Below are 18,217 nucleotides of genomic sequence, written 5' to 3'. Positions count from 1 at the left end.
AGAGACGGGGTTTCACCATGTTGACCAGGATGGTCTTGATCTCTTGACCTCGTGATCCACCCGCCTCGGCCTCCCAAAGTGCTGGGATTACAGGCTTGAGCCACCGCGCCCGGCTGTGATGGGTCTTATAATTTCAGTGGTCAGCCAAGGCAGGGAGCTGCCCTTTCAGTTACTACCTCGGATGGATTTGGTTGTATTTATTTTTTATCTCTTTCATTTAAATTTAAGCTATCTGAAGGCATACATTCTTTTCTGGCTTGTACTTGCAATATCCTCAACACTTAAACACAGTATGAGGCACATGGGAGGTGCCCTGTGAACATATGCTGAATGAATTAAAGAAAAAGGCTAGTCATTTAAAGAGGATGATTTTGCTCCACCAGGGGAAATTGGCAATATCTGGAGACATCTGGGGGCGTTATAACTAGGGGTGAGGGTCCTACCTGCATCTAGATGATGGAGGCAAGACAACTTCCCATGAAAATTGCCTGGCCTAAATGTCAACTGTGCTGAGGTTGAAAAACCTGAATCTGGGGGAAGAGTTTTCTGAGGGTAACAGTTAACATTCACAGGTCCTGTGGTGGGAGCAAATTTGCATATTGGTATTAGAGGAACTCAAAGAAGCATATTGGCAAAAGAGGAAATGGGAAGAGATGATGCCACGGAAGAAGGCAAGGGCCACACCATTCAGGGCTGTGTAAGGGTAGACGTTTGCGTTTTATTCAATGTGCAGAGTAAAGCTTCGAAACAGTTTTATACAGACATATGACATGACTTGATTTCTCTTTCTAAGCAACGTATGTTTGGAGAATGAATTCTAGTAAGGAAACAAGTAGATATAGAGACAGTGGCTAGAAAGCAATTGTAGTAAAGGCAGGAGATGATAGTCACCTGGGTTAAGGAGTAATAGTGCAAACAAAGATGTAGAGACTGATTTATAATATGGTCTAGGGTTGATCAATTTCCAATGAATTATATAGAGAAGATGAAGTAGACAAAAAAGGAACACCTGGATTTTGACTAAGCAATGTATGGTTTACGTATTAGTCCACTTTCACACTGCTGATAAAGATGTACCTGAGACTTGGCAATTTACAAAAGAAAAAAGTCTAATGGACTTACAGTTCCACATGGCTGGGGAGGCCTTGCAATCCTGGCAGAAGGTGAAAGGCATGTCTCACAAGGTGGCAGACAAGAGAAGAGAACTAGTACAGGAAAACTCCCCTTTATAAAACCATCAGATCTCATGAGACTTATTCACTATCATGAGAATAGCACGGAAAGACCTACTGAGACTTATTCACGATCATGAGAATAGCATGGGAAAGATCCATTCCCATGATTAAATTACCTCCCAGCAGGTCCCTCCCACAACACATGGGAATTGTGGGAGCCAAATTCAAGATGATATTTGGGTGGGGACACAGTCAAACCATATCAGCTCATGATGTCTTTTACTGAGCTGGCGATGACTGAAGCTGGTTCTCTTCTTTCATGACTTTGTCTCATTATATTAAGGAATCTGACCTGTACTGCTTCTATGGAATACAGAAGTATAAATGACTGCCATGCCTGCAGTTTTTAGGCAGGAGGAAGACTGAAACAATAATTTTGTGTCTTCAGTAATCTCTCATTCTAAGAGGATTGGAACAGAACTAGCTTAGAACTAGCAAAACATACAAGAATCCAAGTAACTGAAACATGAAAATAAATTACCATCAGTCACACATAAGTGAACTCATGGCATTAGCTCTCTGACTCAGATGGAACAAGTTCATATATACATGACTGTGTCTCCATAGGGTTATACACTGTATAGACATACATATGTATTAGTTATGACTCTTAAAAACCTGAATTTAGGTGAATAAAGAGTAGCTCCTCTTTTTGCTGGGAGACCTCTGGAATATTCTAAGGATCTAGTTCATATTATTTTCACTTTTTTAACGTCACGGATATCTTATGACTCTTGCTACTTTTCTCCATTGTTCACAGACCACTTATTAACTCCTCTCTAACCACTTGGGGATGACTGTGAAGAACGTGATAATTTAGAGATGAAGCCATGGGATGGACTTCCTCATCTCAGTTTGGTACTTTCATAAAAATAAGGATTTCTTTCACAAAAGTGTATTTTTTTTTTTTGGCTCAACTCTCTTAAGCCAAAACTAGAATCCCTATGCATGTTTAAATTTGAGAATGGCTTAAAGGGTAGGGGCTTTATTCTTTATGTCATTCATTAAACAGTATTAGATGATTTCTATACTCAGTGCATATGCTATTTGCCGCTACCTATAGTAGGTAATGAGAATAGAAAAGTCCATCATTTATAGTTGCTGCTATTGCAGCTATCTCTCCTGACTTTGAGAGAAAAATGTGAACATAAGTTAATACAATGCAATAAATTAATACTATAATAAAGATCTACACATATGCTGTATAGATTCCCAAAGAAGAGAACAACTGTTATACGTGGAAATCAGGAAAAGAGCCACAAAAAACAAGATGCGTGAGCTGGAACATGAAGAATGAATGTTTAGGGAGAGACTGGCCCAGGCAAGGCACTCGTTCAAGATGGCATGTGCAAGTGCTTAGAGTGGTGGAGTGGTGGGGTAATGTTAGAACATTCAGTTTGGCTAGAATTTAGGATGCACAGAGGAAGTGGGAAGATTAGGTAATATTTTGAAGGACCTCATTAATTCATAATAATGACTTGACAATTTTTTCTGAAGCCAGTGGGGAGCAATTGAGGTCTTTAAACAGGGGAAGTGACAGGACTAGACTTTGACATGACATCACTTTGTTATCTAGGAAGGCAATTTTGGTACCAGTTTTAGAAGATACATTTGTACAGAGATCAATTGGTGACAGGAAGTTCTGTTTTAAAAGTTCTATTTTAAAAATTTGCTACAGAAATTCATGAAAAAAGATGACAAAAATGGCAGTGAAGATAGAGAAGGGAGGCTGGAACAAGAGCTCTTTTTAAGTCAGTACAGCAGTATTTATGTTATGTTGTCATTTGTGTAAAAGGCATTCTTATGGGCTGAACTATGCACCTTCCCCCTGTCTACCAACCCTAATTCACATGCTGAAGTCCTAATGCCTAGAACCTAAGAATAGGAACGTATTTGAAGATAGGATCTTTACAAAGGGTATTAAATTAAAATGAGCTTATTAGGTGGGTCCTAATCCAAGATGACTGATATCCTTATAAGAAGAGGAAATTTGGACATAGATATGTACAGGCTGAGAGACAATGTGAACACAGAATAAAGACACCTACAAGCCAAGGAAAGAGTCCTGGAACAGATCAACCCTGCCAACAACTTAATCTTAGAGTTCTAGCATGCAGAACTGTAAGGCAATTTCTGTAGTTTAAACCACCCAGTGTGTGGTACTTTGTTATGGCAGCCCTGTCAAACTAATAGAGAAATATTATTGTATATGCTTAAGTCGGTGTAACAAGAATAAGACACACCAAAGAGTAATAATAGTGGTTACTTTTGAAGGGACAGTGTTGGGAGGAGATCTTTTACTATATTCCTTCATCATCAGTATTTACTAATATGAACATAATATTGAAAAATATAATTTTAACTAAAAGGAAAAACAAACCTATTTTGAGAAAAAATTACTGTGATTGGTTAATATGATCATTGGAGGGATGGGTAGTTGCTAAGGAAATTGAAGATGTTCTTAAATATTTTAGAATGCTGATTGGTGATAATGCTTTAAAATTACAGGAAAATGGTGAGTTTCACTCTGCTTGTTGAATTTTATGACTGAGATACACCCTCAGAGATACCCTATTCTGCATCTAAATATAGGTTACTAGGGCTGGGGGACAATCTTTGGGTTGGCACATATATTATTTCATTGACTATGAGACTACGTATTTTAGAACTCAGTAGGTTAAAATATGCAAAGCGTTGCTGAAATATAGTGCTTAGAGGTTAAAGCATGTTAGTTCAAGGCCAGAAAATGTAAACAATGAGACTGGGAAGAATATGGGCATTTATGGGTGGCAGAAGAGGAGTCAGTGAAAAAGGTTGAGAAGAAAAGGTTAGCTAAGTAGGAGTTGAAATGGAATGAAATTGTGTCTGGGAAGTCATGTAAAATGCTTAAGATGCAACAAGATGGGCTGAAGGTTCAGAAAGCTTGCAATGAATGTGTACTATAAAATTAGAAATTTTGTTTCAAGTTTGAAATAAATCTTATTTACATCTTTATGACTAAGTGAAAACACAAAAATTTTGTTAAACTTTCACATACTTAATAACAAAATGATATTTGTTAATTCTCATCACCAAATATATATAGCTGACTCTTGAACGTACAGGTTAGAATTCCACAGTTCCACTTACATCTGGTTTTTTTTTCCCAGCTAAACATAGATCCAAAATATAGTATTCGTAGAATGTGAAACCCCTCTGTAGAGAGCTGACGTAATTGGGTTCTGCAGGACCAGTTGTAGGTGTTGAATATGCACTGATTTGCTTAAGCTTTTAAGTCATACTTTCGCATGTTGAGGTGAAATACAATTCCTGAGTTCAAGTGATCCTCCCACCTCAGCCTTCCAGTAGCTAGGATTACAGGAGCGTACCACCATGCTCAACTAATTAAAAAAAAAATTTGTAGAGATAGAGTCTTGCTGTATTTTCCAGGCTGGTCTTGAACTCTTGGCCTCAAACAATCCTTCTGCTACACCTCCCAAAACATTGGAATTACAGGCATAAGCCCCTGCACCCAGGCTTGGGCTAGATTTCTAAAAGCAGAATTATCCTTTGTAGGTTACGTGCATTCTAAGACATGATGTGTATTGCTATTCCTACTGTGTATTTCTTGAAATGTGGTAGAAATTTACTGCTCTACTAACAATGTAGGAAGATGTTTATCTTGCTAGCATATGAATATTTTCATTAAGAAAATCTTCCCAGGATATATTTATATTATTTAATATTAGGATATAATAGTCATGTGGCTATTATTCATGGAGTTAATGTTCATTCATTCTAATGGAATCCAACTGTCTGAGGTATAATAAATTATTAGCAGCACATTATAGACCATCTGCCTTGAATAAGGATAGGCATTGTTAATAAGAAAGGGTATGAGAAATGGTTACTGCCTTATTCACACATTTTCTTTTCTGGATATTTGTTCTCTAGTCTATATGTAAAATACATTAGAACCCTTATTTCTATTCCAAATGGGTGTATAAAAATTATAAGCAACTCACTATAGCTGCAACTTCCTAAAATAGGACAAACTCTTTTAGCCTAAGTTGGTAGGAGAAATGCACTGGGGTTAAGAAGGGTGACTAAGTTATAATGGTTCTTTCTATCTAATTATGTATACAGGTGGCAAATGCAGGAGTAAAATAGTGTTTAGTGTCTTTTGTTTGAAGTGAGAATTGTAATTAAAGAGGGTGTTCTCTCCTACTGGTGGTACTTTATCATAGGGGCTTTGTCTATATTGTGTTTTAAAAGAACAATTAAAAGTGATACTGTTTCTGTTTCAGTGAACAGCACACATTTCCCTTATATTAAATACAAATTTTTTTTTTACAAATTTTAATAAGATTCATTGGCATGTTTTAAATAAATTGAATATAATATTAAATGATTACCACGACTTCTCCAAATCTTGGATTTATGCATAAGCTTACGCGATGATAGTATGATGCCAATTTGCTAACCACATTGTCTCATAATTGGTATATTTTTGTTCTCAAACTTGAATATTTGCTCAGTTAACTATATTTTATTTTCGAAGATAGACTCTGAATTGGCATATGGAGAATACAGTCTAAAACTTGATTGGCTAAATAGATATTTGCTGTCTTATAACATAGAATTCCTTAGTTCTGAATCCTTACGTTTCTTTTTTTTTTAAGAAAGGGAGAATAATATCACTAATACTAATACACTGACCTCTTAATAACTATAGCTATTAATTTTTTATATCTTTGTCTTGCTTCTTTAATTAGATGAAAAACTATTATATTTAAGGCCAAGAACTGTACTTTGGACATTGTTTTATTTCCAGCAGGCCCTAGCATAGAACATTAAAAACAGTAGATGCTCAGCCAACATTTTAAAAATTTACTTATAAAGTAAAATTTTTTAAAAACTATAGATTATTACTAGTCATAAATGTAAAAACATTCAAAATGTTTGCTCATTCTGGTACTTTGTTAGAAGTCCAGTGCTCTGTCTATTGTGCCAGAGAGCCAGGTTCATTGTGGTACTTTGTAATCAGTAAATTGCCATCACTTTTTACTGTTGATTGAAAATCTAAAAGAAGGCAGGTAATGTTTTTGTGTTTATTGAACTTTATATTTGGACTAGCTCTGCATACGACAGAGTCGTTTTCATTGAAATAATCACTTTTTCTCATTTATCTTGTCTGTTTTATTGCCATATTATTTTTAGGGACTCCCGAGAGCTTAGCTGAGAAAGAAAGGCAACTCATGGGTATGATCAACCAGCTGACCAGTCTGCGAGAGCAGCTCTTGGCTGCCCACGATGAGCAGAAGAAACTAGCTGCCTCTCAGATTGAGAAACAGCGTCAGCAAATGGAGCTTGCCAAGCAGCAGCAAGAACAGGTGAGTTAGAACTAGCGATGCAATCAAATTATTCAGACATTGCCTTGCCTGCTACTTACAGGTAATTGTACTGGGTACACAACAATGAATAAGAGTCCCTTCCACCTCCCTAGTTAAATAAATTAAAAGAAAAAAAAAAAAAAAAAAACCAACCCACTCACAGATAAAACCCATATTTTAAGATGCTTATTAACTACTTTGGTGGTAAATAGCCTAGAAGTAATTATAATCAAGGTAAATTCTGATAAATCATGAGAAAAATACCAAAAAAGAGCCATGGAGAGTCAAGAGAACATTTTCAACAAGAAACATTTTTAATGAATTCATTAGACAGCTGACATTTGAGATGTGCTTTGAAGAACTGGTAGGCTTCAACAAGTAAAGCGAGTTTCCAGTTGGGGGCAGGAAGTTCAGTTACAAGGCTATTATAATACTTTAAATTAAAAAGGGTGAGAATCTAAATTAGTCAGGGTAACCATGGACAAAGAGAAAAGAGGAATAAACAGGTCGATGAGTTATGGTTAGAAGAATTCTTTGAGTAGGCCAAAGGGAAAGGAAAACTGTTGAGCCTAATAATGGGGAGATTGAGAATACCGTCACTAGAAACAGAGGCAGTCAGGAGAAGTTTGGAAAAGAAAGTGGTTTTATGATGTTGAATTAAAGATGCTGTCAGGTTGTCCAGTTGGAGGTATGTGAGAGACAGCTAGAAATATACTTTGGAAGAGAGCTCAGTTGTTTCTTAGGTTATTTACAGAGAAATGGTGCTTTAAACTGCTGGAGGAGATAACATTCATTCATTCATTTGACAAATAGTAATCTAGGGCTTCCTATGTGCCAGGCACTGTACTAACTAATTGTTGAGGCTGTCTCAGTTAACCAGAGAGACAAAGCCCCTAAATTTTAGTGGAAAGAGAGAGACAGATAAAGGAACAGACAAATTAACAAGATGACATTATATAGTGATAAATAATTTGAAAAAATATAAACAGAGTGATAAGATAGATGTTGATTGCTATGACAAGGAGCATTGGCTCCTTAGATCGGGCAGCTGGATCTTTCTGAAGCTTTGGCAGTTAAGCTCAGATCTAAATGATATATAAGAGGCAGCCATGTTAATATCAGGGACAGGAGTGTTTTATGCAGAGGTGTGGCAGGCTTATAGGCCTTAAATTACAATGCTAATATTACAGGAAAGCAGAAAGGAACTAAAGGTAGGTCTTTGAGAGATACTGGCATATATATCTGGCAGAGAAAGGAATATGAACATATGCAGAAAGAAACATATATGGAATTGGGGCCAGGAGTGCAATGTTATAGGAAACAAAATGGAGATTTTAAGAGATAATAGGGAGCAGTATTAAATGCTACAGAAAAATAGTCATTCTAATAATCAAATTGAAACAAGATTTGTCATTTAGATTTTCATTGTCAGCCTTGAAGAATGAGGATTCTATGGCGTTTTAGTAGCTAAAATCAGATAATAAGAACTGGAAAATGTGTAGTAGGAAAATGGAGGCAATGCCTATGAACTATTAAAGAAATTGGTAGTAAATGGAAGGTAAGATAGAGGGGAGGTGTCATAGTATCAGTTTGTGTAGAAGTATGGCTCTCATTTTCATGGCTAAGTTCTTTTCCTGGTCCATGTTCTAGACATATTCCACTGACCATCCCAAGTAGAGGATGGCCATGGTTTAATATTTGCACGTCTACATATCCCAGCAAAACCTTCTAAACATCTTTCCAAGTACAAGCTAGCAGGGTGAATGACATGAAGAAATACTCAGTTTATGTTTGAGGAGCTCCTTTTTTCCATCCCCTTATTTTCCTTTTACTCTTCTCTGCTTGGTGGTTTATGGTTTATCTCTGATTAAAAGTTGTTAGTTTTATTTTTAATGAAGTGCCTCATCACTTTCATTAAATATATTGTTGGCTTGTTTTTGGATATGTCCCATATGCCTCTTGCTTTACCCCAATGATAGAAGAGTTTGGAATGCTTGCCAATAACAGTATAAAACAATACTGCTCTTTCCTTGTCCTTAACTCTGAATCTTTCAGTCAACTGAATTCTGGAGAATCCTAGGAGTCTCCGAATATATAGCTTGGCTGGGGATATTTTTTGTAGATAATCTCTATTTGCTTTGGTGGGTCTGAGGACACACATGTCCTGAAAGATCTAAGCAATAACTGATGGAGAGTAAGTTTCTTTCTTTTCTCTTTTACATTTTGGCCCACCTCCTAATATCATGAAAGGATTCTAGAATCCTTTGATTCTAATAGTTTCCCAAGACCTCTGACATTTTGCTTGGGACTTTACAAACCCCTAAGTTCTTCAAGAATTTCTCTCCTGTGTCTGAGAGATGTCCTGTGGTGCTGCCTCCACAGCCTGGGAGAAGATCCCTGGTGATAGCCACAGGTCATGTATCTAGAGCCCATTCAGCTCTCCCAGTGCTTCCCCACCATACATAGCACGTATGCACAGTTACCACTCTGCGGTAGCATATTCTTCTATGAAGGGCATTTAGTACTTATTCTTTAAGGGTCAGGGCAGGTGCATCTTCTCCTCTAAAGCCTTTTTCTGATACTCCTTCCAGCACTCCCTACTGAGTGTCAAATGTTCCCATTCTGTGCATTCTAATACTCCTGATATAGCTGTTACAAATGCCAGAGGACCTGTTTACTGATGAGCCTTTCCCCCAGATTCTGAGCTCCAGCCCACATTCATCTATTAGACAAATATTCATTGACCACCAATTTGATGCCAGGTTTTGTTCTAGTTAGTGGGAATAGAATGGGGAATAAAACAGACAAAAACTCCTTGTGTATTGAAATCTACCTGAGAGGGGTAGACAATAAATAAACTGGTAAACTATATATTGATAAGTACTGTGTTGAAAAATTAATTGGGGCATTGGGGATAAGGGTATTATCTGTGGGTATATGTTCTTTTAAAATGGGTGCTCAGGGAAGACATTACTGACTAAGAACATTTGAGTAGAAACCTGTAGGATGTATGGGAGTGAGCCATGGGGCTATCTAGGCAGAGTATTTCAGACAGAGGAAAAAGTAAATGCAAAGGCCCAGAAGCAGGAATATCCTTCAAGGAGCATGCTTGGTATGTAAAAGAGGCAGTTAGGAATGCAATGTGGCAGGTGTGGGATGACAAGGGGAATGGGGGTTGAGATGAAATCAGAGAGGTAAAAGGGGGCCAAATCATATAGGGCCTTGAAGGCATTATATGCACACCGGCCTTTTTGCTGAGTTAGAGAAGAGTTTTGGAAAGGTGAATAGCATAACATCACACACACACACCCACACACACACACAGACACACACACACACACACACACACACACATATATATGTGTATATACATATATTTTATTTTTTTCTTTTTTTGAGACAGAATCTCTTACTGTCACCTGGGCTGGAGTGCAATGGTGTGATCTATGCTCACTGCAACCTCCTCCTCCCAGGTTCAAGTGATTCTCCTGCCTCAGCCTCCTGAATAGCTGGGACTATAGGCATGTGCCACCATGCCTGGCTAATTTTTTGGTTTCACTATGTTGGCCAAGCTGGTCTTGAACTCCTGACCTTGTGATCCACCCTCCTTGGATGCCCAAAGTGGACTTATATTTTAAGAAGTACTCTCAGGATGCTGGTCTATGATAGACTCAGGGAGCAGGAGCAAAAGCACAAAGAGCATATGGAAGCCATTACAACAGTCCAGACAAAGGCACAGTGAACAGAAGAAAGTGCACAGGAGGTTTAAGTAGTCAGGTTATGGAGTATTCTGAAAGTTTTGTTAAAAGTATTTAAATGGCATTTGAAATATTGACATGTGGGAGGAAGGAATGAGACTTAATGGAAAATATGATCTTCCTTCTTCTACTGCCTCCTTTATCACTTTCTTCAGGAAAAAAAAATTGTGAGTCAGGCATGGTGGCTCATGCCTGTAATCTCAGCACTTTGGGAGGCTGAGGTGAGTGGGTTACCTGAAGTCAGGAGTTCAAGACCAGCCTGGCCAACATGGTGAAACTCTGTCTCTAGTAAAATACAAAAATATTAGCTGGGCATGGTGGTGGGCACCCGTAATCCCAGTTATTCAGGAGGCCGAGGCAGGAGGATCACTTGAACCTGGGAGGAGGAGGTTGCAGTGGGCGTAGGCCACACCATTGTACTCCAGCCTGGGCAACAAAATAAAAATATATCTCAAAAAAAAAAAAAAGAAGGAAAAAAACCTTTTTTACCATATTCCCAAGATAAAATTTAAGTATTAAAATAATTATACCAACATCCATAAAGGAGATAAAATTTTTTTTGTATAGCCATGTAGACTCATCCTCATCACATGGGTTCTTTACTTTTATTCATGGTGATGTATCAGTTTTTTCCTGTATTTTTTACTTTTCGATAGAGAGGCTAAGATATTTTTAAATGAAAATAATGGCAATTATTACTTGATGAGAATGAGATCTAGAACTTACTTATAAGAGAGTGATAAGTTTCAAGATGTTAGAAGTTACATCTTATCCCATGTGATGAAATGTTTACAATTTTCATATCATCTATTAATGCATTCTTATCAGATATCCATTCAGCATTCCTTTATAACGGACTTCCTGTGAATAGTGAATAAAATTTACATGGCCTTTACCATCACTGAATTTATAGACTTCTCCTTAGGAGACAGAAAGATGTGAATAACAAATAAATAAACAAATACAAAGTTATAGCATGGGCATAATATTAAGTAAATGTAGAGGGCATTATAAGTGCAAACAACAGTGGGAATAGGAAACAGAACATTAGTAACTTCCCTCTGGGACTACAATATACTTGTAAATTTCTTATGTGCAATTTCTCCACAGATTGCAAGACAACAGCAGCAGCTTCTGCAGCAACAACACAAAATCAATTTGCTCCAGCAACAGATCCAGGTCAGAAATCATAATTTCAATATACTTATAATTTAAAACTATATATATTATTCTGTTTCTTATCCTTAAATACCTAACTGAAATGACCTCCAAAATAAAAATTACTGCCATGTGAATCTTGCAAACGGTGTCTGTTAGTCACAGGCCCTACTGTGTCAGGGAGATTCAATCTAAGCAAGCTAACAGTTATTTTCATCTTATACTGAGAAGAAATTATTGTCGATGAAGGTTTCATTTTCTCTCGATGTTAATGTTAAAATGTGTCTCTAAGTGTTCTTAACTGTGTAGGGGCAGGGAACCGAAGCAGAAAGGTACCTAGGTTTTCAGTTAAGAGAAGGAGTGCCAGAGGGAACTTTTTTATTGTATACCCGAGAGCCATGTGTGATAAAGGTGGAGCATAGGGTCGATAATTCGGTGTTCAAGTCAATTTACCTGTGGCTTTGCTTGGAGGAAACAAGGCTGAAGGCTGTAGGACCTCCATGTTTTTATTATATGGAAATTTGCAATGATAAGGGGCGTCAATACAGAAGGAAGCAGCTGTATTGGTAACACAAAGAAAAAACGTTTCCAGTGATGTCTTGTTTCCACCACTTGCTGGTGTCATAAACTTTGACAAAAGTTCAGCTTTGTTTCCCCTCTGACGCTTTACTTTCTGAACAGCACTTATTTCATATGCAAATTGCTGAGGATTAAAGGAAATCATGGATAAAGAGCCTTAGCATAATGTCAGGGCACATAGTAAATGCTCAATACTCACTTACTATGACTATCAAGGAATCTGATTCATGTAACTGTGAATCCAACCCGTGTAACATCATCCATCTGAAGGCAACTGTTAGCTTTGCACTATGCTGATCTGGAGAGAAATTCATGATTCTCTTAAAGTTATATCTTGAGATCCAACATATTTTATTAAGTGTAAATATCATAAATGACAGGAAGCAAATGTGTCAAAATTATTTCACTCTTTTGTTAATCATGTTTTCACTGCTTTGCCAACCACATTTCTCCCATTTTATCTAAATGAGTCAGGCATAGTTCGTTTCGATGGATTTAACAGACCTATCACTCACTGTTCCTTCTTTCTTATTCCACCTGGGATTTTAATAACCTGTAGACAGTTTCAGTGAGACAGTGGAAGCTCCGTGAGATGTTCCAGCCAGGGATCTTTTCCTTCCTTAACTGTAATTGTGATCAGCACATTTCTAACATGTTATAATCCATTCAGAGCTAAAGTGTGGTTATTCATTTCAATGGTTTACAACTGTTCATTGAACTTCATGTTGTTCAGTCAAAGTACACTGACTTTTTAGTTGATGGTACCTGGTTATCTGTATTTAAAATTTTATTCATTATCAAAACATAGGTATTAATATTGGTATTGCACTTTCTTATTCTAAGTAAAGTAATTCCATAATCAGCAATGTGGTAGTTACTTGATTTCACTGCAGTTTGATAAGTAAACCAATCGTTTTAGATTTTATAATTTGTATGATACTGAAATAAGTCCCTTGTTAAACAGAATGACAAAAACACATTTAAACTCATATTGTAAATGTGTGAAAGGCTTAGTAAACTGTGTTCTGGCCAATTAGATTAGCCAGCACCTTCAGTACTTTCTTAGGAATTATTCCACCATTATGACCACTATGTTCACAATGTGGATTTTAAGTCCTGTCATAATGACAAAAAGTTGAAATGGATGGATTCTTGCTTGAGAGCATGAAGCACTATAATTTATAAGTCAGAACATTTTTTAATGAAAAGCACTTAAAATTATATGTTCTAGAATTTCTATGACTATAGAAACTATGTTCCAGAGAGCAAAGGCCAAGTTCAACAGTATGCCCAAGATCACACAATTAGAAACTGGTAAAGTTAAAATAAGAAGCAGTTTTCTGACTATCAATAGAACTTTTGTGGAGTATGAGAATTTTAAAAGCTTAGAATTTCTATTAGCGTTAAATGGCCAGCCTCCACTATTTCATAGTGGGGGAAAAAAAAGTCCCTAAAGAAATAAAGTCACACTAAAAGTAATTTGAGGGAAACATTGAAATGTTGAGATATTATATATGTTTATTTGTCTTCTTTATAGGGTGCAGATAAATGAAAGTGACAGTCAAAACCCTTTCAGGCAACAAATAAGTACTGAGCAAGACTGATAACCTTAAAGAAACTCATTTTCACAGCTTCTAGTATATTCGTTAACTAAAAGCATAGTTGTGAAACGTATTTTATAAATTGTGAATTTGGAGAAGTTTTATAAACAATAGTTATGAAAGTAACAATATATTTGAATTATTTAGTCGACTGCGAGATTGTTCAAACAATTATGGGAAGCTCTGATGTAGTGGCATATGTAGAAATAGGAAATTAAAAATGTAGAACAGACTCGTTTTTCCCACCACATAAATCATTGCCATATTTCATTTTAGAATGTTTTTTCTTCCCTTTCCTCCTCCTTCCTACTGCCTCCTTTTTCTTGGAATCACAGGGCAAGGATGAAGACTAGTAAATATAGAATCTGCTATCACGAAAGGCACCTGAAATGTATAACAAATAATATAAGATTTCTTTTAATTAAAAATGCATATATAATTGAAGACTCACAAAATAATTTTCTAGGTTATCTTATTTGATATTTGAAAACACTCATTTAGTATTTTGATTTTTTCTTTTTTAAATGATATCTTGATACCTTGGAGAAATAAACATACTAACTTACATTCTTCATCCTGATTTGTACTTTCTTAGACGTTTTGTACCACTGTTGTTGTTCCAGACCTTAGAAAACAATGTATATATTGATGGAGTAGTAGACAGTAGTGTATTATAGTCCACAATTAAGTATGCCTTTAAAATATTTGTTTCATGTATGAATACAAAAGGCATTATATTGGTCCAATTTTAGCAAAGGAATCCACCACATCAGATGGGTTAGGCAAATCTGCTGGGTGGATTCGATCGATAAGTTAAAAGTTAGAGCTGGGCAACTTTTTTTCATTTGATGGATATGTTAAATGACAGGAAAGATAATATTCTCACATTTTGCTCATTGTTCTTGTAAGATCTCACTAAAGAGATGTCAATTTAGACATTTTTATTCCATTTGAAATATGTATCATTTGATTTAAAAAGTTTGAACAAGTTTGTATATTTGTGTGTATGCACAAACATTTACATATTCTAATACCTCAGTATATTACTCAGTGTTCTCCAGAGTCACAGAATCAATAGAAGACATAGATACAGATGATATAGATATAGATATAAATATAAATATAGATATAGATATAGATATAGATATAGATATAGATATAGAAGATGTAGGTGATATATTGATAGATATGTGAGAGGGCTCTTACTGGGCGATTGGCTCACACAGTTATGGAGGCTAAGTCCTGCAACAGGCCTTCTGCAATCTGGAGACCTTGGGAGGCTGGCAGCATGGTTCTCAGTCCAAGTCCAAAGGCCACAGAACTAAGGAAGCTGTGGATACAACTCTCACTCCAAGGCCAATGGCCTCAGAACCCGGGAAGCTGCAAACGTACAAAGACCAGGAGTCTGAAACTGTTGTCTTAGGACAGAAGACTGTATCCCAGTTCCAGTAGATAGATCCACACATTCACCTTTTCTCTGTTTTTGATCCTCAGCACATTGGATGGTGCCTGTCCGCACTGAGAAGGTGAATGTTCCCCACTTAGGCCACTTAGACTCACATGCTAATCTCCTCTGAAAGCAACCTCACAACACACCCCACGGGTTTCTGTAATCCTTAATCAAGACAAGTCGACACCCAGAATTAATCATCACATCCAGGTTATTTCAGATTTCTCTTGACCTTTTTAATTTTTTTCTCAACCTCTTGATGAAAAGAGTGATAGTAGGTTTAACTGTATAGTAAACCTACTCTAGAGAAGATGCCATAAGAGCCTGCAAGTGAGCCAATTTTATTTAATTGTTTAGGATCAGTTCTTTATATATTTTTATTTCTTTAGAAGCAACCTTATCTCTAAAACTGCATAATTATAACTGGATTAAAAACTCAGTCTACATTTTTTCTTATAAATACTTTGAAGGGTTACAGTCTTCTGCCAGGTTTACCCACCTAATTCATTAAGAATGTTTTCTGTTATTGTTTGCAGTATCATAAATCAGTTTACAAATACCGGAAACATCCATCTTCTCTCAAGAACAAGTTCACTTCCCTATGAGACTAATTTTAGGAACACTAAGAAGTTTGTCTTATTTTTCTACTCTTCAGCAGTATTTCCCTCTAATATTTTTGTTTATTGACTTAAAAGAGAAATTTTTTATTTCAATTTACTGTACCAAGCTAACTTTAATGCACATTAACACATGAGATGAAATTCATAAATATATCAGAATAAGATATCCTTCTAGATTTTTGGGGGAGGGGAAGATTTTTTCCCCCTCTTTTTCTGTTGACTATTCTGTAGTCCCCATCTTTTAGCAATTTTCTGTTTTCTTTTTTACATTAAATCAACCTGTTTCTAATATTGACAGTTAGTTGATTTATGTTTCCAGTAGTGATCCTAGACCAGTGGTTCATCTTGACCTGATTCACTGTTTTACAGGAAGTGACTGAGTGATCTCTACTCAGCTTTCATTGTGACAACAAATTGAGTGTTCCTGGAGACCTAAGTTTCCTTTAATCTTGAAACTTCGGGTGAGACAGAGTTTCTATAGCTTTGGGAATGTGTGTGAGAAGCAAGTCCTACTAATAAGTTTCTTACCCCTTTTCAGTAATACTCAGTGGAATTTAAGGTTCTTTACAGCATCTAATAGTGCTACTCCAACAATGTATTCTAGCATGAAATCTACTTAAGATATTTTTTAAGTGCAAGTTTAAAGATTAAAGTATAGTTAAAGTACTATACTTTTGTACTTCTTTTCAACTGCATATTTTATGATTCCCATACCAGGGCATCGGTGTTCGAACTTTTATAAGAGATCTCAAAAATGTACCCCATTTCCCTGTCTGATTAACTTTTCCAACTATTGTTCATTGTGTTCTCTTGCAAGCAAAGAATTGGTATTTAGTAATCTCCTGTCATTGTTTCTGATTCATAAGGTAAGCATGTGCAGGACTAGTCATAGCTTTGGGTCACTGATTCTTTCTGGACCTAAAGGTAGAGCAAAGAAAATATTTCCATTCTCTTGTATTCTTAGTTTGGCAGTGTGTGTTGCATAGTATGTAGGAAAGAACTTGGTTGCTTTAGGTGATATAGGATTATATTTACCTGTGTGAAATGCAGTTTTAATTATGTTAAGTAGTTTTTTTAAAAATGTTTGAGAACAATGTTCTGGAATAAGACACACCAGAATTCAGTCTTTGCATCTTCACACCTGGTATCTGCTGTGTGATCTTGGGAAAATGGTTTATTCCTCTGAGTTTCATTACTCCAATCTATAGAAAAGGAAATACAATGCCTAACACATGCCTGGTTCTCTGAAGATTAAGTGGGATCCTGACTGGTATTTAGCAAGTACATGGGCTAAACATTTGACCAAAATCATTAGAGAGAAAAATGTGTTCTTTCTGTATTTCCTGTATTTCCAATGATGGGCAATTCATGAATATTTCCAGCAAGAGGAGGATTTCTGGGAAAGAAAAAAATAATATACTTTACATGGCAGTAGTCACTAAAAACTGTCAATATTCCAAATTCATATGATTTTAGAACTACAGGAGGTTTTTAGAAAGGCTTTATTTAGACCTATCTCTCATTTTGGCATTTGTAAACTAAAACTAAGTAAGGTTAGAAATTTTCCCCAGTGTCACATAAGTTGTTTCATGTGGAATGATGGCTCGATTCCAAGTTACCCGAAATTTGGCCCAGTTCATTTTTATTTTACCAATATTCTACCATTTAAGGCTTAATGCCTCAAAGTTTTAAAAAGAGTTTTCTTTCCCTGGGAACTTATTCCTAGGCAGTAAAAATACAACTTGACTTATGTACACTTGAATAAGTTGCAGTCATGGGCTCAACCAATTTGTGATAAAGGTTTCATTTCATTGGAACCAAAGTTCTCTGAGCTCATTAGAGTTTTGGTAATTCTTGATAAATTATTATGCAGAAATAGATCCATTGAAATATTGTATGGAAACATAATAATGTTAAAGGTGAAATAATAGTATGTACCTGACTGACCTGCTGATTTATAATTTCTTTCCCTGAGCTTGGTAAGTTGCACTCCTCAACAAGACCCTACACGTATACAAGAGCACAAAGAGATTACAAAGTAACCGTGTCTCATTTGGAGACTACAACTGCCAAGAATAAACACTGTGCAGTTAAGAAAGCATTTCAACCTGAGAAAGACATGCATTAACTCCTTGAGCTCCAACTAATGTTTTGCTGTATGAAATAAAATACATCATAACTGAACAGGGTACGGTTTCTTGGCATTCAGATAGATTAGTAGAGGAGGAAATATGTAAATACAAAGAAGTAGCTTTCAGGATGACTTTTTTCTTTGTATTTTCTGGATGCAGAGCTTCCATTTGAGAAGACAGGTGGCCTTCCCTATAGGGTTCGTGAAGATAACTGACTGCACCTCTGTCCTTTCACTCAGTGGGAGCTACTTTAAAATTCCTTAAGTGTTCTCTCTTTTTTTTTTTTTTTTTTTTTTTTTTTTTTTTTTTTTT

At 36.2% G+C, this 18,217-nt stretch overlaps 1 protein-coding gene across 15 annotated transcripts in view; it reads left to right on the top strand.

Moving 5' to 3' along the window:
- The window catches only part of SOX5 (SRY-box transcription factor 5), a 1,018,145-nt gene that overhangs the window by 805,942 nt on the left and 193,986 nt on the right, over positions 1-18,217 (top strand). For all 15 annotated transcript variants that reach the window (XM_017522805.2, XM_017522797.2, XM_017522806.2 and 12 more), the window contains 2 exons: positions 6,435-6,607; positions 11,476-11,544. In XM_017522805.2, coding sequence (XP_017378294.1) covers positions 6,435-6,607; positions 11,476-11,544 — 242 coding nt within the window. The remainder of the gene's footprint in view (positions 1-6,434; positions 6,608-11,475; positions 11,545-18,217) is intronic.

Source organism: Cebus imitator, unplaced genomic scaffold, assembly GCF_001604975.1.
Source record: "Cebus imitator isolate Cc_AM_T3 unplaced genomic scaffold, Cebus_imitator-1.0 Scaffold25, whole genome shotgun sequence".
Classification (NCBI taxonomy): Eukaryota; Metazoa; Chordata; class Mammalia; order Primates; family Cebidae; genus Cebus; species Cebus imitator.
The sequence above is the reverse complement of the archived record's forward strand: the minus strand, read 5'-3'. Positions and strand labels throughout refer to the sequence as shown.